The following is a 23,642-nucleotide window of genomic DNA, read 5'->3' as shown; positions in this document are numbered from 1 at the left end:
GCTGATGCTGGGAGGAGAACTTGGCATCACCCTCACCCTTTCTAAGGTTTACGTGTCTCCCACCCTCTCACCCCAGGCTTTCCCAGTGGCTTCTTGTATATCCCTCTTCTTGCTTTTCCCTTCTGCCACTGCAGTTGTTCTGTAAAGGGTGCTTGGTCTCTACTCCTTTCCTCTGTAAGGGGCATTCAGCATGTGTTGCTGGATCTCCAGCTCTCTCTGTCTGTGCTGTTTGCCTCCCCTCCTAAACAGATGCTGGCGTTTCAGCCAAGCAACGCCTGTCTAGTGTCTGACAGTTGCTGTTCAGAGCCGTTGCCATCGAGCTGGCGTTCCTCTCCTCCCTCCCACCTTCTCTGACATCCCAGCTGCGTTGGCAGGTGACAGGGAAGCAGCCCTGGCAGTGGGGTGACACTCGAGGTCTGGGCTGTGGTGGTTTCTCAGCGAGTAGCTTTTGGGTGAGCTGTCTCTGGTGGCAGCAGCTTCTTCTCATCTTCACCTCTCTTCCCTAGAGCAAAATGGAGAAAGCCAGACCAGCTGCCTCCTGTCACCAGCCTTGTTCCAGACGCACGTCATTCCTGTGCTGCTGAAGCTGTTTGAGGTTCACGAGGAGCACGTGCGAATGGTGTTGCTGTCTCACATTCATGCCTATGCGGAACTGTTCTCACAGGACGAGCTGAAAAACATCATATTGCCACAGGTTAAGGACAGCGAAACAATACGTGGTATATCCTAGAAGATGGGATTTCTACGGCTCGGGGTGGTTCTTAGCTTAAAGTTGGGATCTCACAAGGCTGGCCACAGTCTACAACCTCCTTGGCAAACCCTGACCCTTCCGCCCACCCCGATCAGGAGTGCTGGGTTTGTTAAACCTGAAGCCTCTGGCCGATAGCCTCACAGCGAGAGGCTGTTCCTGTCCAGGAGCCGAGACGCAGTCAGTCTGAGCCCAGGGTGCCTTGCGGGGGCAGCCCAGCGCGCGGCAGGCACTGGGATCAGCCACGCTCCTTAGCGTGTAACACAAAGCAAAGGCTGGTTTTATGGTACAGAATAATGTCTGGTCTCTACCGTGAGCTGTGGGGGATCACAGAAATGAAATGTGCTGCAAATATAACACTGTAAAGTAGAGTTGTCTCTTCTTGGTAACGTTATTGTGTTCTGGGTGCAGGTGTTGCTGGGCCTTCGCGATACCAGTGACTCCATCGTTGCGATAACGCTGCACAGCTTGGCAGTTCTCGTCTCCCTGCTTGGCCCTGAAGTAGTTGTAGGTGGAGAAAGAACGAAGATTTTCAAAAGCTCCGCGCCAAGTTTCATGAAGACTGCTGATCTCTCCCCAGAAGGTAAAGGATGCGGTCAGAGCGCTCTCGGGATTCTTGCCCGTTCTGTTCAGACAGCATTGGCAGAATTCCTTGGATTAACCTTTTGCTGATGACAGGTTAATGGAAAAAGAGATAAATGGCAGTGAAGTTTTAATTCTGAACTAGGTGCTGACTCTTTGCAGGTACAGAATTAATACCTTGAGTTATATGGAAGTATTTTAAGTGTAGGAAATATATGGGGGACAAAAATTTTAAGTGTCATCTTCTTCAGCTTTAAGTATCTGTGTAAGCAAAGTAGATGAAGTGTGTGTTTGTCTTTGGAGGAAAAGCTGCACTGCCCTTCTACAGCACTTAGATGTTTATCGAGGTGGTTGTTTAAGATTCCTTCTGTCTTTCACTGATTTAAAAATAGTCGATTTTATCCTCTCCCTCCAATTTCTATTCATAGATTGGAAAAGGAATACAAACTTCCCTATTCTCTCAGCTCTCAGGAGGCTTTTCATCTAATCCACGTGAAGAAAGCAGTCCCTGCACCCGCTAGATAACTTGGAACCGAGTGCACTGAGGGAAAGCTTTCCTGGATAGTCAAACTCATAGAGCGCTTGGAACGGGAGGGAAGAGTTGGTGTTTGTTCCGCTTTAGACACGCAGACACCAAATGCAACGCACGACAGAGCAATCGAAGCACAGGGGTTTTCTTCCTGATTATGTGTACTGACAGCTTCTACCTGTTATTAAAATCTCTGGATGGCTCATTGCATTATCCCACTTTATGTTGTTTTAGTAGGCCACAGTAAATAAAACCCTCTGGATTGCGTGCTGAAATCAGGTTTACTTTTCAGAATATATTTAAAAATATTACCAAACAACAAACCAACCCCCTTTGTCCTCAGATGCAAGTGAGCTGAACACGTGAGGCTTAGTAAGCTGGTTGCTTTAAGCCCCTAAACAGACACCTTTAATCAAGGGCAGTTTGGGGAGGGAAATGCTGCCCTTTCCAGGGCCGCAGCCCACGCGCCTCTGGCTGCAAGGGAACACGGGTGAGCCACGGGGCAGCAGATGCAGCACTGGCCCCAGCCGCGCTGTTCTGGGGTGGTGGCAAGAGGGCCTCCCTCACACAGCGAGGCTGGTGACCCCCTGCCACAGCTCCCAGAAATGAACTGGAACGCTGTGCTCGCCCCACTGGCATCATTGGCCCAGGGAAAAAACTACCCTGTGCTGCTTCAAAGTGTGGCCTTCAGAGCCAAGGGAGGCTGCCACACAGCACTGGGGCCAGGGCCTCCAGCTCCCACAAGCTGCTTTGCTCACGCCTTGGTGGCCAGGGTCGTTGCAGGTGCTTTTGTATCAGAGGCAGATACCGGGGACTTGTGATGCTGTGCAGTACAGAAGCTGCAAATTTGGAGCCAGGCAGGTGGCAGAGAGCTTTTTTTTTTTTAAGCATCTGTTCTGGTCCTGATCAGTTTCTTCTTTGTATATTTCTTTAAAGAACATGTCAGCAAACGCTGAGCTTTTACAGGTGCCCAGAGCACGCACTGGCAAGAGCTGTGGGTGGCAGGACCAGAGGAGCAGTGCGTGCTCCAGCGGTGCCGCTGTTGGAGGCCGTGCCAGCCCTCCATCTGTGCTGTAAATAGAGCCGTTCCAGTGCTGTGGGCCACTCCAGCTGGGACTGACAGCGCACGTTGTAGAGGTTGTGTCCTTTCTTTCCTTTCATGCCTGCAGACTCCCCTAGTCACATCATAAGCAATCAGAGGAACCGAACCACTCGGCCTTTGAAGAATTCCAGTGTGTTCCCCGTCTCTGGCACTGTACCTGTCAAGAAGCTTTCTGTGCAACAAGACAATCCTCTGGCTTTAAAGACAAGTAAGACTTTGCCCTGGCTCTTTCTTCTGACAAATCAAGTGTCCTAAAGATGAAACATTGCTGGAAAAGATGTTAATTGGTGATGTGAAAGAGCTTCAGTGACCCAGGAAAGGTAACAATGAAGGAAAGAGAGTGTGACCTTTGACCGCCCCGGGGGAAGTTATTTTGGAGTATGATATGCACAGGCTGCTGGCTGGCTGTGGATCCCCGTTCCTTACAGCAGGGTCTCTGCTGTGCTTTTCCCACCTCCCACAGCTTGGCAGAGACACTGCCCTTACAGGTCAGCTCATTCTCCCCCCTCAGCTGTCCCAGGTTACTCCCATGGTTCATCAGCTGCCATTGCCTGCCCTGTGGAAGCAGGGAGGTGGCTGTGCCTTCAAATGCAAGAGGTGCTGAGGACTGAAGTATCTTTCCCACCAGCACCGCCAGCTTAGTTCCCTGCCAGGTGGTACCTGCAGTGGCCAGGAGGCCTGGGCACAATTCTGTCTCTATATGTGTAAGTAACAGCTTTGTCCTCCACAGGTGAGCAAGACACTCAGTCTCCCCTGAATGGAATTCCTGGAAGCATTAATATGCTAGGGAGCAGCAGGAACTCTTTGACTACCTCTGAAAAGCCCATGGAAGAATGGCCAGACTGGAGTGAGCCAGAGGAGACAGACACTGAGAAAACTGTGAACATTCAAATCCAGCTCCGAGAGCCACAAGGCAGCGTGGGACCTTACTTTGCAGAACGCAATGTGGATGAGAAGCCTTGGGATGACTTTGAGCCCAGCAGCCCCAGTCCTGACCTGTCCTCGGGAAACTGCATCACTGTGACACAAGCTGATGCTGTTGGAAGGCCGAGGCCTCCGCCAGGCACCCATCAACTGAGCAAAGAATTCAAAAGCCTCAGACTGAGTCCCCCCACAAAGTCCTGCCCTGGGAACAGCTGGAGCAACGACAAGTGGGACGACCAGGAACAATTGGGAGACACTGTGCTGCCAAAAATGACCTTTCAGGAGAGGTTGAAGTCCTCATCAGACTCTGGCCTAGGAGAAGAATTCACAATCAAAGTGAAGAGGAAACCCGTGCAAGACCCTGAGCTGGACTGGTTTGCAGACATGATCCCAGACATTAAACCTTCTTCTATCTTGATTTTACCTGAAGCAAGGACAGAAGTGGTTGTTCCCAGTCCTTCTGGTGCCATATCCAGCAAAGAAGGTGCCTCCCAGAATGTGCTGTTTTCTCCCAAATTTGCTGCAGCAGATATTATTGAGGTAAGAGGCTCTGGCAGGGGGGTTTAAGGGCCTTGCACATTTGAGAGGATCCTACAGCATGGAGTGAGCACAGGACACTTGTAGCACCAGCTGGCTCCTCGATCTGGTGGTGGAAGCAGCTGAGGAAGCAGCAGTAGCATACGCTGTCCTGTTGTCTTTACCTGTGAATATGAGATACTGAGCTCTGAATGATGCGTCCGTCAGGGCTGTTGCTGCAGCGGCAAGAGAGCCATGTTAATGGAATGGACTTAACATGGATGCTAATAAAGGCACTAAGGAGTTCTAGTAACTCCTGCTTTTCATAGGTGCTGCTGTGTCTGGGATGCAGGGACCCCACACGCACTAGGGAGAGTCTTGGTTTGTCAGACAGGCTAATCCCCTCTGATCAGGGATGGCCCCAAGCACAAACACAGGGGGTGCTTTCAGAGGATGCTTGGGACTCAGCATTGCCCCCGGCTCTCTAGGAAAACCTAACAACAGCACTGTAAATAAAGGACCAGGACACCAGAGCCTGTGTATTACATAGCAAAGCTTTTTGGGTGCCTTGTTTTCATGAAGGAATAGTCAAGACACTTCACCATTTCAGAGGATTGGTGTGGGTTATAAACCTGCCTTTTTAGGCAAGCAGGTAAATCCCTCTAGCCCCCTCCCAGATACTGCTTCCGTTTCCTAGGAGGAGAGTCAGCACTCCCAGCACTCACCCCTGCTCACAGAGCTCCATCAGGGAATAGGGGTTGATTTCAACTTGTTTTGCTCATTCAGCCTCAAGAGAGCTGGCACAGGTGGCAGGGGGAGAGGAGCCATGGAGTAAACTGAAGCTGTTTATGATATTTGGAAATGGCACACTTGGTGTTTGGTTTTCTAAGCAGGTCTGTGATACCAACCCCATTTTGGGGCAGGTTGCTCACGCAGCCAGTGCTGTGGAGGAGAAGAGCTGTCAGCAGGGTGGAGAGATCAAAGTCAATGTTAGAACACAGCAGGACAACAGCTGGTTCCTAGGGGAAAAGAAAGCATGAATTTTACAGCATCCTGTCCTCAATGGATAAAAGGGGTTTTGGTGCAAACAGTTCTCACTTTAATTTTAGCAAAAAAAAATATAAAAATCACCCTGGTTATTTGCTGTTTGTCTTTAAGGCATTTCCTGTTGTAGGTTGAAGTTCTTTAAGAGAGAAAGCTGCAAATGCTGGCACTTCATTTTTGGTCCTCGGAGGTGCTTTCAGCATTCTGAATGAATCACAAGTCACACTGGCTACTGCCTGGGCACAGCAGCACAGCACCTGCCTTAACGCTGATCCTTTTATGCAATTCTAGGCTGAAGCTGCAGGCTGGGGTGAAGAAGAAGAGTTGAACTGGGAAGATGATACTAACTGGTAATGGGACTGAAAGAGACAAAGGCAGTCCGTGGTGTGCTGGATTCTGTTAAGAGAAGTCGCTGCCTCCCTAGTACTGTGGATAAGTACCTCAGCGCTGCTTCTGCCAGAAGGCAGGCAGGTGCTGCAGCCGCCAGCAAGAGCCTGTGGGGCCCCCGCGCTCACAGCGGATGCTCCTGTCCAGTCTGTGCCAAAACCTGCAGGGGTAAGGCCTGCGCTCCAGCAACACGCGGAGCAGTGCTGCGGTGCCTCTGCTAGCGGAGAGGAACAGTGTGAGGGTGTGCTGCTGCTGATGTGCTACTGGAGCTAAGAGCGGTGTAAGCAGTTGTTCCAGAACTCATCCCTGCTTTCAAAAACGGATGACAATAAATGAAAGTCACACTGAGTTCCTTCATTAATGTGCCTTTCTCTTTTTTTTTCCTCCCCCCCTCTTTTTTTAAGCCCTTAGCTTGAAAGTTAAAAGAAGCTATTCCTAAGAGATGACTTTAAGATGAATGCACAATTTACTCAAAGTATTTATTTCTGTTTATGTAATTCTGTCAGTGGGTGGCACACAATGTGCTAGGAACTGTGCAGTGAAGGACCACTTAAGTGCTTAAGCACTGCATTCTTTCTGCTCATAACTGTGACCAATAAAGATTATTTTTAAAGATGACCCTAGTGTGGAATGGAACATGCAGCAGGTGTACAGTCAGAGAACAGCAGAGAGACTTAAATTGTTATTCTTGAGTGTATTTTAAAATCAAGATAAAAACACTGCCTGATCACCTATATGTGACACGCACAAAGGTAGTGGTTACTTTTACAGCAGATTCAAACATCTTAGCATACAAAACTCAGTCTTGTGAAACATTTATCGCTGTGCAGTAGCAACAAAATGACAATTCTGATGCACAACAGCATCCACTAAAACATCAGCCTGCCCAGCCAGGCAGCCTCAATGAGGAGCCAACGCCTCACGCCCTGTTCATTCTGGCACGCTAACCGAGACAGCAGCACAGCTCAGCATCACCCTGTCAGTTTTTTTCTTCTCCAGCAAGAGTGGTACAAGGGCACCTCTCCCCTCAGAAGTGGGAGCTGCACTGTCTCACACCTCCAGAGCCTGCGGAGCATCTTACCGTACACTGTCTCTGAGCAGGGCGATCGCCATCTGTAGAGCCTCCAGTTTCACACCAAGCCAAGCTGGGGGTGACCCTTTCTGGAGCAGCAGCTTCACAGCTTCTACTGCCCCATCCATCGTGCTGACTGCTGACTTGTACTGCTCCTCGGAGGGCGGGTGACATGCTCTTTTTGCCAGAGGCTGCAGATTAAATAAACGGATGTCATTCAAAACATTCTACATAAGGGATGTGTCTTCATCCAAATGCAAGAAAACCCTTTGATGGCGAAGAGATGCAGGAGACTCCCTTGCCTAACTTGCTGGCTGGCAGGCAGTACAGAACATCCAGGTGCAACTCTGAGGGCCAGTACTGCACCCAGCCTCTCTTTTTACACCACAGAGGCCAGCAAGACTATCTTGAACCTCTTCATACTTCAAGAACTGACAGAAATTGAGAACCGAGCTGAGATAGTCTGAAGAAGTGCACGTACCTCTCCTGTTGACTCCAGTACTCCATCCATTTTCATGAACTGTGCACCGCAGATAATACTTTCTTGCTTCATGCGTTTTGATCGTCCTTCTGTTGTCTCTTCCACTTGCTTCGTCTAGGGAGAAAGCCACAGGAGAGGCAACTAAACCAAGGCGGCACTACCAGCTTTCATAGGCTCAATTTCTATGCCAGAACAAAGGGGGTGGTAGGAAGAGATCTTAACATTGAATTTACAGTGAATCCAATTTATCACACTTTCCTCAGAGCAGAAGTTGTAGATACCACTGGCAGCTATTGGTTATTTTGATAATGACCTGCTTGTCAGAAGCTGCTCATCCAGAGAGCCCTGTCTGCAGTTACAGCAGGATAACCACCCCTCCTTCTCACTGCCCGTGTTCTGCATGGACAGACATCTATCTGCTCCCACAAGAATTGAGATTTAATAATTTTTTTGTTCAAGGAGGGAGAAGCAAAGCATATAAATCAAAGCTGGGAAGTACTGGAAGAGCAGTGTGCACAAGAATAGCAGCTGTTAATTCTGCTAACAGAAGCAAGTAGAAAATTTTCACCAGACCCCAGTTAACAGAACACTCATTTTAAAATCACTTATTTAATTGCCATGCAGATGATGCAGGTGCAGACAGACAGACACAGGCCATGCACTGCCTACAGCAGGTGTGTACAACATCACATGAGAAAGTACTAAAATGATTCAACCACAGACATACCTTAGCCAGAAAACTAACAACTTTGTTCTTAGTTTCTTCAGAATTAAGGCACTGAGGGACAACATCTTCATGGCTTGTTTCCTGTAAAAAATGTTGAGTAATAGTTAGAATCACAGAATAGTTTGGGTTGGAAGGGACCTTAAAGATCATCCAGTTCCAACTCCCCTGCCCTGGGCAGGGACACCTCCCACGGGATCAGGCTGCCCAAGCCCCATCCAACCTGGCCTGGAACCCCTCCAGGGATGGGGCAGCCACAGCTTCCCTGGGCAGCCTGTGGCAGTGCCTCACACCCTCATGGTGAAGAAATTCTTCCTTATGTCTAGCCTAAATCTACCCCTTTCCAGCTTATACCTGTTCCCCCTCATCCTATCACCACAAGCCTTTACTAACAGTCCCTCTCCAGCTTTCTTTTAGCCCCTTTCAAGTACTAGAAGGTCACTGTAAGGTCTCCTTAGAGCCTTCTCTTCTCCAGGCTGAACAAGCCCTATTCTCTCAGCCTGTCCTCATAGCAGAGGTTCTCCAGCCCTCTGATCGTCTTTATAGCCTCCTCTGGACCTGTTCCAACAGTTCCATATCTTTCTTACGTTGAGGATTCCAGAACTGGGCACAGGGCTCCAGATGAGGTCTCACAAGAGAGGAATAGAGGGGCAGAATCATCTCCCTTGACCTGCTGGCCACACTTCTTTTGATGCAGCCCAGGATACAGTTGGCCTTCTGGGTTGTGTGCACACATTGCCAGCTGATGTTAGGCTTCTCATCGACCAGCACCCCCAAGTCCTTCTCTGCAGGGCAGCTCTCAATCACATCATCCCCCACTGAGTACTGGGGATTGCCCTAACCCAGGTGTAGGACCTTGCACTTGGCCTTGTTGAACCTCATGAGATTCTCATAGCCCCACTTCTCCAGCCTGTCCAGGTCCCTCTGGGTGACATCCCATCCTTCCAGTGTAGTAACTGCACCACTCAGCTTGGTGTCATCTGCAGACTTGCTGAGGGTGCACTCGATCTCGCTGTCAATATCATTGATGAAGATATTAAACAGCACTGGTCTTCCCAGTACAGACCCCTGAGGGACACCACTTGTCACGTATCTCCATCTGGACTTTGAGCCATTGACTTCGAATACGACCATCCAACCATCAAATCCATCTCTCTCCAACTCAGAGAGAAGGATGTTGTGTGGGACCATATTACAGGCTTTACTGAAGTCTAGACAGATCACATCAGTCGGTTTACCCGTGTCCACTGCTGTGGTCACCCCATCATAGGAAGCGACTAAGTTGGTCATACAAGATTTTCCCCTGGTGAAGCTGTGCTGGCTGCCATTAATCACCTCCATGTCCTACATGTGCTTTAGCAGAGCTTCTGGGAAGCCCTGTTCCATGATCTTCCCAGGCACAGAGGTGAGGCTGACAGGTCAGTAGTTCCCAAGGTCATCTTTTCTACCCTTTTAAAACTGGGCACAATGTTACCCTTCTTCCAGTCACCAGGGACTTCTGATTGCCATGACTTTTCAAATATCACGGAAAGCGGTTTGGCAACCACATCTACCAATTCCCTCAGAACTCCGAGATGCCTCTCATCAGTTCCCATAGACTTATATATGTTCTGGTTCCTCAGGTGGTCACAAGCCTGATCCTCCTCTACTGTGGGAGGGGGTTTATCCCCCTGGTCACCATCTTGCTGTCTCATGACCCAAGCAGGGGTGAGGAGAGCAGTTATCGGTGAAGACTGAGGCAAAAAAGTTGTTAAGTACCTCAGCCTTCTCATCTGTTGATATGAGGTCACCATTCCCAACCATCAGTGGTGAGGTACATTCTCTTTAACCTTCAAAACGTTTCTGTGACAGTCCCTTCCCTGTTTCAGCTAATGCTTAATCTTCCTTCACTTCCAGCTCCTGAAACCACTTCCAGCTGCATTAGCCTTCATTTCTTTCAATAGCATCTGTCGTACTAAGGTCCAAACTGGTCAGCAAAGAGCAGCAAAGATTTAAGACAGAAGACTTTCTGTAAATAAAAGTTACCAGAGCCAAATACACCCACACAGGGTTCCGCTCTGCTTACCTCTGCAAAATGTGTGAATGCCTCCAGTGCGTGCTGATGAATCAACCAGGTCTGGTCAGCCAGCAGAGACGCAAACAAACGTGACAATTGGGGCACAACTTGCCTCTGAAAGAGGAACAAACATCTATCAGTTCCAAAGAGTGAGTTGTGCCCATCTTACCATCATGATATGTAAGTGAAGGATTACTCTAAGGCCAAGGGAGAGGTTTGCAAAATGCAAGAGCCCTATTGCCCTGCCTGGCGATGAACAACACTGTAAGGGAGGTGACATGCTATGTCCTTTCTTCTCAGAGGTTCAAATATCAGTCCTTTAACTGCTGAGAAGCAACAAGCAAACAAATAAACAAAGCATCTTACACGCACTCTGCACATCTTGATGGAAGATGAGACTACCATTGACCATTAATAAGTCACCAAGATTTGTATGTATGTAGTTGATGAATTTGATCCTTTATATTTAAATAAATAACATTTTCAAAACATTACTTCAACAAGGCTACAACTTTATTTACCTGTGCTTCTTGTGGTATGAACACCTTTCCCATAGAAGACAGAAAATCCACCATCGCTAGACGGACATGATCTGGGGGACCCAGCTCTAAAAGGGAAGACTGCAGTGCAAACACCTGCAGAAAACAAGCCCCACAGATCAAGCAGACTGCAGGTGAAAACCATTCTTTCTCATCTTCAAATCTGACTTTATAAAACTCAACTGAAAGTAATGACACCCTGAATCAAACTGGCTAGAATAAAGCAGTAGCATGCATTTCAGAAAGAAATAAGCACACGCTATAGCACATCCATGTATCTCAATTACTAAAAGCAGAGTTAACCAAAGTACCATATACATAGCTTTAGAGAACAGGAAAGTAGTCAAGGAAAAAATAAAATTAGGAACCTCCATGAGCTAAGAGAGGACCAGACCACAAAATAACTCATTTGAGGTTTCAGTAAATCACAAAGAACTTGGTTTTCATGAAGTAAATTATTCATAAGTAGTTTTTGGGGTTTTTTTGTTGTTGTTTTTTTGGGGGGTTTTTTTGTGTTTTTTTTTTTGTTTTGTTTTGTTTTTTACCTGAGTAATCAGTTGAGCATCTAATGCTTCGATGAAGAACTCCAAAAGATGAAGTAATAAACACAGTGTCTGCTGGAGACCTGGCTCATCCAAGACCTTCAAAAGACCACCAGATATCAGTAACACTGCATTTGAGCTTACAGAACTACTACTTAAAAAGTTAAAGTTACCGTAGTATTCTAAAATGCTCAGTCTAACTTCACACAAAAACCACAACATTGTAAGGACATGAAAATATTAGTACAGTTTTATCAATATTCCTACGCACTCATATTTTACAAGACCCTTTTCTGTGATTTTTATTAAGAATATTTCTTATCCCTTATCTCCTTCCTCCACCCACTAACATAAGCAGCTAAGAAGTTATCTGAACCATTTGTTTTCATTTATCAGTTGCCAGGTGTCTTCACAGAACAGCTGAGGTTGGAAGAAACCTCTGAAGGGGCACTGTTGGCTCCTCCTCACCCCCACTCTGAAATTTCTTTTAATCCAGGGTATGAGCCATGACAATCTTTTTTCATTTACTGCAATTGCAGACATGAACAGTTGCAAAGGAACCGCCTAACCCCCTTGCGCTCAAATACCAGGGCGGGAAGGTTACTGGCTTGATGGGTTTCTATGTGCTAAGCTACATACTAATAAAATCACCATGAATTTTGTTCACATTCTACTAAACATTTAAACCAGGCCCAATCTGTAACTAGTATGAACAGCACCAGCATCTCAAAGACAGCGTGCTTTCACCACTGAGGCAGGAAATTCTCTTACCTGCTTTGCCTGGAGAGAAGTCCAGAACTGACCAAGTACTCCTAGAATAGAAGCCTGAAGTTCAGCCTCCAGAGTGTCACCAGCAAAATTGCAGGCAGCCAGCAGGACAGAAAGGGCAGTATTCTAATAGGAAAAAATATAGAAGACCAAAAAACCTACATGTAAAATGAACCAAACCTCCCTGCTCATATTAAACATCTAAAATGATGCAGTATGGCAAGAAGGCTGTTGTGCTGTGTCAGCTGTACAGTACAGCTAATCCACTGGCCCACCTGCCAATAAAGCTCTGAAAGTGAGGAAACCATCCGTTACTTCAAGTTCACACAGTGCTGTAGTCATTAGAAACACTAGCAGGTGAAAGCTGGTAGCAGACACTTCACATGGAAGTCTCAGGTTTCTCACATCCCTTCACCAAGGAGAGCACAAGCTTCTTTCAGTTTTGACACCACATAGAACCAGCCAGGACTTGAACACTTACCAGTACTTGCACGACCAGGCTTAAACCAGAAATTCTGAAGAAAAATACATCTGCTCACCCAGAGAGCAAACAATAACTGGAATAACAATTACAGTAAACCACAACCTCCACTGTCCCTGCCCTCAGAGCAGAGGCTCCCAAGGTGCTGTGTGCTAGAAGAAAACACTAAAATGAGAATTAATTATCATGCATTTGCCACTCAGACATGGAAAAACAGCTGTGCAACAGAGAAATAGAATTGAGGGGACAATGATAGTATCCTCATAGTCTGGAAATTCAGAGTTTACACATCTTTACAAAAAGAACCAAATCTCTTACCACAGGTTTTAGCTCTCCCAAAGCACACTTGCTGTTCAGCCATCGCCTGCACTGGGTGAGTGCTGCCGCACAGAGCTGATGTGCCACTCGTTTCCTAAGATCAGGATGTAGGGCCTTGAGGGATATGTGCTGCCACATGGACAAGTTCTCCACCTCTTCCGGAAGAAACTTACGAGCAAATTCTACCTGCAAAAAGAAGTTAGTATGAACTGAACAGATCAGAAGACAATTTGATAACCTGTCACAAGGCTGAGAAGCCAAAATCCATCACTGGTTTGCTTTAAAATATTACATAAAAAAGCATAAAACCTTTCTTCTAAATAAAATCCAACTTTTAATCTAAAACTCTTCCAAAGCTGCCACCTCCATTGTCACATGTAGGACGTAAGAATGATTAAACAACTTACAGCTTCAAGCTGCTGAAAGAGTGAGTAGAAGGAAGAGCTTTGGCCTCTCAGGTCCCTACAGAGACACTGACAGGAAAGGACACTACTCTCTGATGACAGGAGAACTCTAACGCCAGCCACTGATACAATAACAGGACACAGTTTCTACAAATCTGGGAGATATGCCATTTTCCTAGTCAAAAAAAGGGCTTCCTTGCCACCCAGCAAGACTACTCTCAGAAAGCTATATGCGCCTTTCTTGTTTTAAAGAACACATCTGCACAAACCAGGATCCACTATAACAAGTAATAACATGTGCAATGTCAAATACAGCGAGCACGTAACAACTTGTCATGTCTGAGGAACTCAAAGAGAACATTTTAACACAGGCCACCAATTTGAATCTCTTCTACCAAAGACAGGAGAGGCTGGGGCTCTACTTGCCTGATGATCTGGAGCCATTAAGAACAGCATACGCCTCAGCAGGACACCCAAGGCAGAGACCTGGTAACAACAGTCACTGGGCCATGACTTTATCTGTATTAGGACAGAAGGGTAATGAATCTAGTTGAATTATAGGAAAAATCACCATTCAGCAAATGAATTCTATAAAGAATGTTCTGACAGTTGCTATGTGGGATCGCAGCAGTAGCGCCCTAAATAAAACAAAGGACACGCTGGAGATACTAGGCATATTGTTTAGTATTTTCACAGTACTGCTTTCACTAATTATTAACCAAATTTGAGGAATCAAACCAATCTCCATTTGGACTTATAAAAAAAATGAAATTGCTGCCTCTGGTCATTTAGACAGTGCGCTGATAGAAGTAGGATTAGGACTGGTCCCAAACTGCAAACATCGCTGTGGTTCTTACCAAGTGGGCGATCACAGCAACATGGTGAGCACACAGTTCAGCTGTCCCATACCTGAAATGCGAGAGGCAGAAGCTTGTGAGTCTATATTTCCTACTCTTTTACCAAACAAATATTAGAAATGTTGTCTGAGTGGTGGTCATTTCCTCTAACATCTTTAAACTTGATATGCACAGACAACTTACTGGGGAGAACCATTCCAAAAAACAACTATTAAATTACAACAACTATTACAGAAAAGGTATGTTCCCCTTATTTGCATGAATGTAAAAAGAGTGTGCTCTATATCTGAAAAGAACCTAATTATGGGACAATTCTGTCTTACAATATCTCTCTCAAGCAATTATATACAAAACCAGAACTAACTGGATCTGTGGGAATCCCACTTGAACTATAATACAAACATCTTACCGGGCAAGGAAGCACCATGCGTCCATTGCTAGCAGAGACGTGATCATACTAGAACTTAGCACAGCATCCAGCAGAGCATACTCCTGAGGAGGAAATCCAGATATAAAATTGTTGCAGAAACAGACTGCTGACCTACTTTTACTTTTACTCCTGTAATTAGCATAAAACCTAATAAAATTTCCCACTTATCCAATTGAAAGTGTTTTAAGAGCTAATTTTCATATTCTACATTCAGCTCCATCTTTAGTTTCATGTACTTTGAATGTGCACACACATTCATTTCAGTGGGCTGAGGGTCTGTCACCGTTCAAACGTTTCATTGTGTGCACCCCTTCCTCGCAAAGCATCTTTCATGAAAAAGTTTGTTTTTTTTTTTAAAACCAATGTATTCCCAGTTTCCTTGGCATCTTTGTAGGCAGCTTACTGAAAAACAAACGAAACTTTCCTCTTTCAGGAACACAAATTTAAGCTGACAGAGGAGTGCAGCATTCAGGAAAGAAAAACAAATTAGGCCAATAATTTTTGTGACAACTGTTAACTTTATGAAGGTTTATACTTACCTAGAGGTTCTCTTGTCTACGTGTAGTAAAAAGTGAAAAGCTTTTAAAACATTACACAGCATTTATCAAAGCCCAGAAGACCCCTCTAAAGTAGAAAAATTTGCTTATTATGATTTTATGGTATGTTCTTATCTGGAATCACAACAATATGATCTACCCTAAATATAAAATGCCACTTTATTACTTCACAGTACAGACTAACAAAGCCAGGTAAGTTTAATACAAATTGAATGCTGCAAAAAAAAGAAAGCACTGAACTTGCATAACAATGCAACCTCTCCCAAAGAGAACAAAAATTTCCACCATCATTGAGACTCTCAAGAACTTGAAAGCAGCTTTATGTTCCCCTTTCCCACAAGTGATATTTGATGTATAACTGAACTCCAGCCACATCACTGGGTCACAACTCCATTCTGCAGAACCACCTCATACCTAAGCATCGCTTTGGAGCAAGACTGTGACAAAACTCATTGTTGTTTTCAACAGTCCCTATGCATCACTACAGCTGAATTGATGCTAACCGAAAACCAACCTTACCAGCTGGGGAAATTGTGATGGGAGTGCGGAAGCAATGAAGGAGCACAGGTGGACACAGACATAGTGATAGAGGGTGATGGGAACTGCTAGCTGCCCTGTAGTGATCACCTCTGGCAAATGAACAGGGAGAGAAAGCTCGCCAGAACATTGCTGGAAACTGAAGAAGAGAGCTGCAAACAAAGACAGGCTGCAAGGGTAAAAGAAAAAAAAAAAGTTGAGGGGGGAGAAAATAACAGATGGGTTACCAACATGCAAATCCCAGATCCTGCAAGCAGAACATGTCCTACAGAACCTTTGTCTTAAAGCAGAACAATGGCAACACTTCAGTGTTTCTGCACTTGATTTACATTCCTGACTACCTTCCTCTTTTACAAATTCAGGCGAGTGTTAGAACATTCAGGCATAAAAATGCATTCTTTTTATTTCGTGTAGTGTTAACAGATTACATAGATCTCTCTTCTTCTAAGTACTCTAAATACCATTCCCTTCCTGAAAAAGGAAAGGAATCTCTGGCTCTTTACCCTGAAGTTCTGAAGCACTAAACATGAGATCTTGTTTTTCCCAGCATCAGGGTGTAAATCCACAGAGTTTGACAAATTTTACTGTTCAGTCACAACGAAAACCCCAGGAACTGAGCCCTTTTAGTTGACTGTACAGAAGAATTAAAGTCAAAATCCTTTTAGTACCTTTTTCCTGTGTTCCAGAGAGCTTGTACTTCTTCAGGCTGAGAAGACAGCTTGTCCATTATGGTGATTAGGACGAGACACTGCGGCAGCTGCTGCTCAGCAGGGAGACCTGTAGAAGTGGTTTGTTTGGTTTTTTTTTTTTTAAAAAATGTGATCATATTTTCCCCAGTAAACATATCATGTATGTAAACTGGCTTTTAAGCAAGTGACAAGTGACAAATAACTGGCGAGACTCAGAAGTCCCTGGTAAAACAATAATAATAAAAAAACCACTTATAGTCACAGCTGTGGAAAAAAGGAGCATTTCATCATGAACATTGCATCTGAACAGAAAAATAAAAGCTATACAGTATATCAGGTAAAATCTCAAATACTCCAGCACTGCACTGTCACTGCAAGATGCTGCAAGGGAGCCACAATCTGGATGCCTCATGCTTCCGGTCTCCTTGAAAGCACCAGATGCCTTAAGCACCAAAACCAACATTTTCTTCAAATTTCACCAGGATAACTGCCGGGACAGAGCACATGTGTGGGAGAGAAGTCAGCTGGGTACCTCACAATGATGGCATGTTGGTTGGGGCATAAAATGGGAAGGGGAGGCGCATTATAACAGAAAGATGATTACTTTCCAGTTTAAAGGCATTCTACTTTTCAGAGAAAATACTTAATTTAGGAAAAGATGGCTGTCTTTCCCCACTAACAGCCTAGTTTGAAAGTTTGTGTGGATTGAAAATATGCAAAAGGGCAGATTTGACAGGACTTCTGTTAACCAGATGAATGTTGAAATTACTGTGAGTACTTTGCAAAAGATGCATCCACAGCAACATGATCTGTTCTGAAATTCACCTGAGTTGGCAGCCAACTGGCTATGCCACAGTTCCTACAAAAGAGTTAGAGATAAGCAAACCAGTATAGTACACTGCTTGTGGTCCAGAAAGTCAAAGTATCAATCATGTTCCCTTAGGGATGGTTTCACAAGTACCACAGCAGTGGCAGCTGTATTTTACACCTACCTAACTTGTCACTTAACACTTGCTCCATGAAAGGGCTAAAGGGAAGAAGCTGGTTGATGAGAGGGTCCAGAGCCACAAGAAAAACCCGCGATATTTCATCTCGATGAACTTCCAAGATCTCTGTAGCATAGAGACTGGGAGGAAATTTGCTGAGCAGAGAGGAAAAAGAAAGTTAAATATTCTCAGTAGCATTTTTAGTAATATTACTTTTCAAAAGAACTACAAAAAAAGCAAATTCATTATTGCCTTGTTATCATGAGATAAGCAGAAAAGGCTCCCCATTTTAGAACATCCATCGTAGCTGAGAGTTACAACTCTACTCAGCCTTTAAACTAAGCACTGTGACCCAGTATTTTAGTAAACATTGACAGAAAACCTTACAAACTCACAGAAAATGCATGTAAAATATGTAGCATGTATGAGGAGGAATATACTGAATCACAAAAGTAGTCAAGCAATGAAAAGCCAAGAAAACATCTGCAAACATAATTTTACCTAAATGCAACAGCGCTAATTTAACACACGAGACTCTGAAAGAAGAGAAAAAAATCCCTGGGCAATAAAAGAAAAAAGTGATAAGAGAATGAAGCAAAAGAGATTATGAAATGAAAACCTCCTACTCTTGTAGTTTTTAAAGTGACTGTAAAAACGCTACCTGCCTACTCAAAAAGTCCTGCTCAGCGAATAAAAGTTTACAACCTTCCCTTTGAGAAAGGTCTACAAGGTAAGTGAAGTTAGAAGGGAAAACTCAAAAAAAAAAAAAAAAAAAATCACCCAGCCTTGCAGTGAAACACACAGTGAACTTGTGTTCAAAAATAAAATAAAACCAAAATTTTAGATTTCTGTACATGAAAACCCAAAGCAACAGCTCTGGCACACGAACAATATTTTTACAAATATACCTGTACCTTTAAGAATACAATGTGGGGATGCTATTAAGATACTATCAAGAATCAATTATTTGCACTTTACTTACCTATATATCTGAAGAAAGAGCTGATGCAACTGAAAGCACGAGTCAGAGAGGAAAGAAAGGAATTCCTGCAAAAGCCATTAATTTTGAGTGGTACTTTTAATAGAAAATACATGATCAAATACGTTGTCTTTCTCTCCTGCAACTTTGGTGCGTAAAGTATTACACCGCAAACATTGGTTAAATTTAACAATCCACAGCACAAAGCGACTGCAAATCAAGTGATAAACAAAGTACTCCTAAGATTAATTACACTACATGTACAGATATCGTAGGTAAAACAATTAAATGCATAGGCTTATTTATAAAAATGATCACAGCTGTAACAACCATAGAGAGCTGCAAGAATGTGAAGTGCTCCCATACACACAGCAAGGCTGGCGTATCCTGTCATAGTGCTATTTATTTTGTGCCAAAACCCCCCCCAAAAAAATCAAAAAGATTTCCCCCCCTGCTTTTTCCCCATGGGACAGAACAGATGCAGAGTGCACCACTGCTGCTGCTCCTACAGTGCAAATTTTTTCACATACGTTCTTAAAATGGGGAGATTTACAGCTTCTCTTCTAATAATGAGATAAATAAAGCACAGTAACAAAAGCGAAAGGGCCAGGAAAAGAGTATAAAGTTAATGGCAGGGCCATTAATTAATTAATTAACAACCAATTCTGAAAACTTAGCAACAGCTTGAACCTGCTTAATTCTTCCAGATAAAGCTACCACTGCACTGACACAAGGCTGCCTGTAAAGGCTGGACATCTACCACTCCCCAGTGACGCTGCTTGTAACAGCTTACAGTTCCTGTTTGTTTTGCTGCTAAATCACAGCAGTGATCCTGCTCGTGAGAAGATACAGGGGGAAGAAGTATCAGCGGATTATTGGATGTTACTTATACCATCCATATACAGTCAAATTGTCAACATATACAGTATAAAATTATCCACTTGCAGACCAGAGGCTTACATTTAATACTAACATACACTTAGAGTATTAAAGCCTACCTTGGTGTAGTGTACAAGGGAATTAGCAAAGAACCTGCACAGCTTGACTGTCTTCTGGAACAGCCTGAGGTCAGTGCCTTCCTGTCCCAAAAAAAGCAGTTCTAAAACTTCATATACAGAGTAATACAATAAAAAAACAAAGCTAGATTGCTAACAATGTTAAAAGCCTGTTCCAAACCTGATTCTCCTCCAACTCTGCAGCTACGGAGGAAAAACTTCAGAAATCTTCACTAAGCCCCCAACATTTTTACAGCAACATTAAGAATTGAAATATTCTTTGATTAACCTTGAGATATCATCACTTTAGGAAATTAAAAGAGTCCCATAAATTATGGTGGAAACTAACTTTCAGTGCTTCACTAACACATCCCCAGTCTAAAAGTTACGGACTTCATTTTCACATGGCTTCAGAACACTGTATTCTGATTACCACATGAAGTTAAAAACCAAACAAACCCAAACCACCCCAGCAATAAACACAGCAAAGAATTTATCCTCCTCAAGTTCAACAGCAGCTCTGGGAGCCTTTTAAATCACCTGTATCTCCGACATCTTCATTTGCTCAGCCAGTTGCAAACAGGAGTGAAAAGAAAGAAGAGTGTCCTTGCACAGGCCACTGAGGATGTCTTGGTGTCTCAGCTGGCACTGCAGCAAAGAATGATGCTTCAGGCTCTGCCTGACAAAGGAACACAAGCAGATACGTAACTGCAAGACGTGATCACGCAGTGAGTTCATATAAATCCAAATAACCAATATTTCTGTTTAGGGTTTTATACAGACAACCCTCTTCACAGTCACAACTGAAACAGAAAAGAGGCCGGATGAAAGTGCCAGACAGCATAACTCGAAGCAAAAAACACCTACAGGATTGCAGATCAGACCTCCTAACACTACTTATTCAGCCAACGGTGTTTCAAATTTTCTTCTGCACTGTGATACAAGAACACAAGCTTGTATTGCTTTTTCATATAAGACTCCTTCACAGATGCTGCCTTTTGTGCTACTTAATTGCTAAGTTTGTAAACGTATTGCTAAATTTTCTTTCCAGCTACAGCTAAATTGGATTCTGTAAGTTAAATTTGAAACTCTGGTTATTTAAAACTACAGCCTGATTATATTACAATAAAACCCAAAGACTTCAATGACATACTTGATTATGAACTTCCATGTATTGGCATGAAGAGCATGGTCCATATTGGAAATGACAGAGCATATCTCCAGCACCGTGTGAATTACTAAGGAGGAAGTAATGACAACAACTGAGTTAAATAAGATTCCCAAGTTCACAGCTATGCTGCTTTCCTTAGAAAGCACCTATCGCCCATCCCACAGAGAAAATATCAGGAGAAAAAAAGAGAGATATTTCAAGCTGCAAAATGCTACCCTCTGAAAGGCTGGTTAGGATAGCAGGAACAGAGCAAGCTCAGAACCCCGTTCCAAAAATGCAGACATACTTTGTGGAAAAAAAGACCGAGCAAGACTAAAAAAAGGTTAGATTCACAGGTACCTGACACCATATCTGTGATGTTATCTTCAGGGGAAGCAGAGTCCATGGAAATCTTATCAAGTAGTTCCATCAGCTGCTTCTGAAGAGAGTAAGTTTCCTTGAATACAGCTTGCAGTAGGTCAGAAATCAAGTGCAGATGTCCACAGTACACCGATTCACTGTCCTGTAGGAAATGAGGATGAATAGGTTTAAAATATAACAAACAAACCCAAAGTTCAGGAATCACAGCCTGATTTTTCACATGCTGAAAACTGAGAGCTTTGTCAGGTATTTTACTGGAAAAAACAACAAGGCATAGTCGTCTACCTACTCTGTCTCAAGACACGGTCAGGTCTGTAGCTCCTGCTACCAATCCCCCTGTCCACTAAACTGTGAAATTATGTTTACCTGCAATAGATAATCTACAGAGTTTACTGGGCTTCAGACTGGGCTTCAACGCATGAACCTAGTATTGCATTTCTGAGCAAAACAGTACAAAATCAGCAACACAGAAAGCAGCATTCCAAATATTCCCCAATGCTTTAAGATCAGAATTGTTAAATAAAGGTATGGCACCAGAGTTCAGGTGCCGGCACAGAAAATTGCTGCAAATGTCCGCATAAGAAAAAAACTAAATGGAAACTGAAAATGAAGACCAAATGAAGGCTATTGTGTCCTTATTATAATCCTGTTTTATTTTCACTGCGGCAGAGGGAATTACTGTTTCATCTGAAAACTGGTACACGTTACTCATCATACCCAACGAAGATCCTATAATTGCACCTTTGTACTTGTGCACCATCACATCCTGTAAACTATTTAACAACTAAATTTAAATTAAATAATAATTTGACAATATTAATTCAAAACAGGACTTCCTTACAAAGGGAGTATTTCCTAAAAGCCAACTAGGACAGGAATTTTTTCTCCCTCTAAAACAGACCTACCTTGCAGTGTGTAAACGTGTTCTTTATCACATACAGAACGGCAGACGGAAGGGTGCGGATACTCTCCAGAGACAGACACTCTTGCAGCGTGCAGACGTAGCGTACACAACCAGTCAGAGTTTCCAACAATTGCACCACAGTCTTAAAGCAAGAATGAACAACAACAATTAATGTTTTTCACTCCTGCAATAATTTCAGAAGCATCTTTTCTTAGTGGAATTGCACCTAGATTTTTATGGCTTTTATAAATCACCGCTATTTGCATAAATAAGTAGTGTGTTAAAGATGAATTAAGCTTATAAGCAATTTCAGACCTTTTCTCCGATATCAAGTACTCTTTAAAAGTTTCATATTTCTTTTGACTACAGTTCTCAATTTATACAAATTTGAAAACTCTGAACCAGGTGCCATACTTACTCTTTAAATATGGAGAACTGCATTCCACTTGCGTTACGGAATGAGAATTTTTTTCAGTGATCACAAACTAAATGTAATAATAAATGTAACTAAATGTAACAACTGTAAGCATTCACTCACAACTTATTTCAGGGGACTTGCCTGTAGAAGATTCCTTACAGTACCGCATAACTCCGTATTCTGGCTGGTTAGTCCTCTGGCCTCACTGGATAATTCATACATCAAGTTATCAAATAACTGTACGGTCTGTCAGAACAAAACAAAAGTTGAACATTTTATTTCTAAATGTTCACACACAAACAGTAACACCATTCTGTATCTGGTCGCTTCCTTGGCACAAAGTCCTGGGCTACTGAGACAACTCACACAAGAAAATACTGTTTTCTAGCATTTGCATCATAGAGCATGATATACCAAGAAGCAAAAAGTCCTACGTTTTTCCTAATTACAGGCAGAAACTATATTAGCTGTTACTTTTTATAAAATCTGTTAGTAAAACAAATTTCCTAGCTAATTCATCTACCAAAGACTTTTTTTTTCCTTAGTTAAACCCACGTCTTTTAAAAAAACACTCTTAAAAGGAGCAGTTTAATTTTGCCTCAGAAATTTTCTTTGTTGTTGTTAAGAATGATCATTAACAGTTCAAATAGGTAACGAAATGATCTGCAAACAACAATAATTTCTACTTTGGTTGAGGTCCTTGGGTCTTTATGAATGTTACTGCCAAGACAGGCAGGGCATGCAGGACACCACATAAACCAGTACAGCACACCAATTCTTCTTCAGGAAACCCCCGTTACGAGCCATTTTTCTTGTAATCTCCAAGATTTACCACAGGACATAATATAAGAAAAATGGAAATCAAGTGGCCATTTTTAGAGGCTTCTTAAAATATACAGGCCAAGGCCTGAAACTCATTTCAGTAATTCATCACTGCTCCAGTTAAAATGTAGGTGTTGAAGAAATTTAATCCAATCCCAGCACAAAATTCTCCATCATTTAATCCAAAAAGACAACATATGTTAGGCCAGCATGGCCTAAAAGTTTATTTTCTATATTATTCACAAACATCAGTGTGTATTCATGATATACGTGTGTTGGGTTCTTCAGTCTATTTGTCCGGAGAGGCCACCTCACATAAAAATTCTCCATGTTGGTAATCTTACAAAAAGCCCAATCTTCTCAAAAAGAAATAAAACCCATGTTTGCTACTGAATATAGAAAGGAGACAGAATGTTATGTGTTTGATCCTCTTCCCGCTGTAAAGAATGTTAACAATCACAGGAGCAATCCAATGATAGAAAACTGTTAAAGGGTAAAATTTTAATTTCAAGTTTTGTATCAGAAGCAATACTTGTATGGTGAGATCTCAAAAAAAGAATGGCTGCATTCTAAGCAGGTTTTTAAGCACTGGACTGACTGAAAATTCCACCTTTAATTGAAGCTGTCATACCTTAGGTAAAACTTTTGAGAAAAAAGTTTGTTCCAGATCCGCAAGGCTTATATGGGGCAAAAACATGTCAGTCAGGATCCTCAAAACAC

General features: G+C 43.4%; 2 protein-coding genes across 4 annotated transcripts in view; one reads left to right on the top strand and one right to left on the bottom strand.

Moving 5' to 3' along the window:
- The window catches only part of SCYL3 (SCY1 like pseudokinase 3), a 12,167-nt gene extending 5,978 nt beyond the window's left edge, over nt 1-6,189 (top strand). For both annotated transcript variants that reach the window (XM_069862714.1, XM_069862713.1), the window contains 5 exons: nt 507-694; nt 1,160-1,331; nt 3,029-3,169; nt 3,692-4,425; nt 5,737-6,189. In XM_069862714.1, the coding sequence (XP_069718815.1) occupies nt 507-694; nt 1,160-1,331; nt 3,029-3,169; nt 3,692-4,425; nt 5,737-5,799 (1,298 nt within the window). In that variant the 3' untranslated portion in view covers nt 5,800-6,189. The remainder of the gene's footprint in view (nt 1-506; nt 695-1,159; nt 1,332-3,028; nt 3,170-3,691; nt 4,426-5,736) is intronic.
- On the bottom strand, nt 3,135-23,642 carry FIRRM (FIGNL1 interacting regulator of recombination and mitosis). Of its 2 annotated transcripts, XM_069862716.1 has the most exons (23): nt 23,554-23,642; nt 22,242-22,346; nt 21,684-21,824; nt 20,758-20,920; nt 20,401-20,485; nt 19,788-19,926; nt 19,251-19,331; nt 18,256-18,320; nt 17,280-17,428; nt 16,267-16,375; nt 15,581-15,767; nt 14,484-14,566; nt 14,075-14,126; nt 13,640-13,736; nt 12,814-12,995; nt 12,018-12,140; nt 11,250-11,345; nt 10,687-10,800; nt 10,175-10,279; nt 8,113-8,193; nt 7,386-7,499; nt 6,914-7,095; nt 5,077-5,359 (listed from the first exon to the last, which is right to left on the bottom strand). In XM_069862716.1, exons 1-23 carry the CDS (start codon nt 23,617-23,619, stop codon nt 5,287-5,289), a joined length of 2,592 nt encoding a protein of 863 aa, XP_069718817.1. In that variant the 5' UTR covers nt 23,620-23,642; the 3' UTR covers nt 5,077-5,286. The 2 variants fall into 2 exon arrangements, with proteins under 2 accessions (XP_069718816.1, XP_069718817.1); XM_069862715.1 differs by lacking the exons at nt 5,077-5,359; nt 22,242-22,346; nt 23,554-23,642 and adding an exon at nt 3,135-3,229 and having other exon boundaries at nt 21,684-21,817.

This window comes from Phaenicophaeus curvirostris, chromosome 8 (genome assembly GCF_032191515.1).
Source record: "Phaenicophaeus curvirostris isolate KB17595 chromosome 8, BPBGC_Pcur_1.0, whole genome shotgun sequence".
NCBI lineage: Eukaryota > Metazoa > Chordata > Aves > Cuculiformes > Cuculidae > Phaenicophaeus > Phaenicophaeus curvirostris.
This window is presented reverse-complemented; position numbering and strand designations above follow the sequence as displayed.

What these genes read in the sequence shown, in the direction of transcription:
- FIRRM (XM_069862716.1), bottom strand. Translation starts at nt 23,619, where the DNA reads ATGTTTTTGCCCCATATAAGCCTTGCGGATCTGGAACAAACTTTTTTC. An exon ending in TCTCAAAAGTTTTACCTAAG is followed by an intron (nt 22,347 to 23,553) that starts GTATGACAGCTT and finishes TTGTTCTGACAG; the next exon opens with ACCGTACAGTTATTTGATAA. An exon ending in GGCTCCAGATCATCAGGCAA is followed by an intron (nt 12,996 to 13,639) that starts GTAGAGCCCCAG and finishes TTTTGCAGGTAG; the next exon opens with AATTTGCTCGTAAGTTTCTT.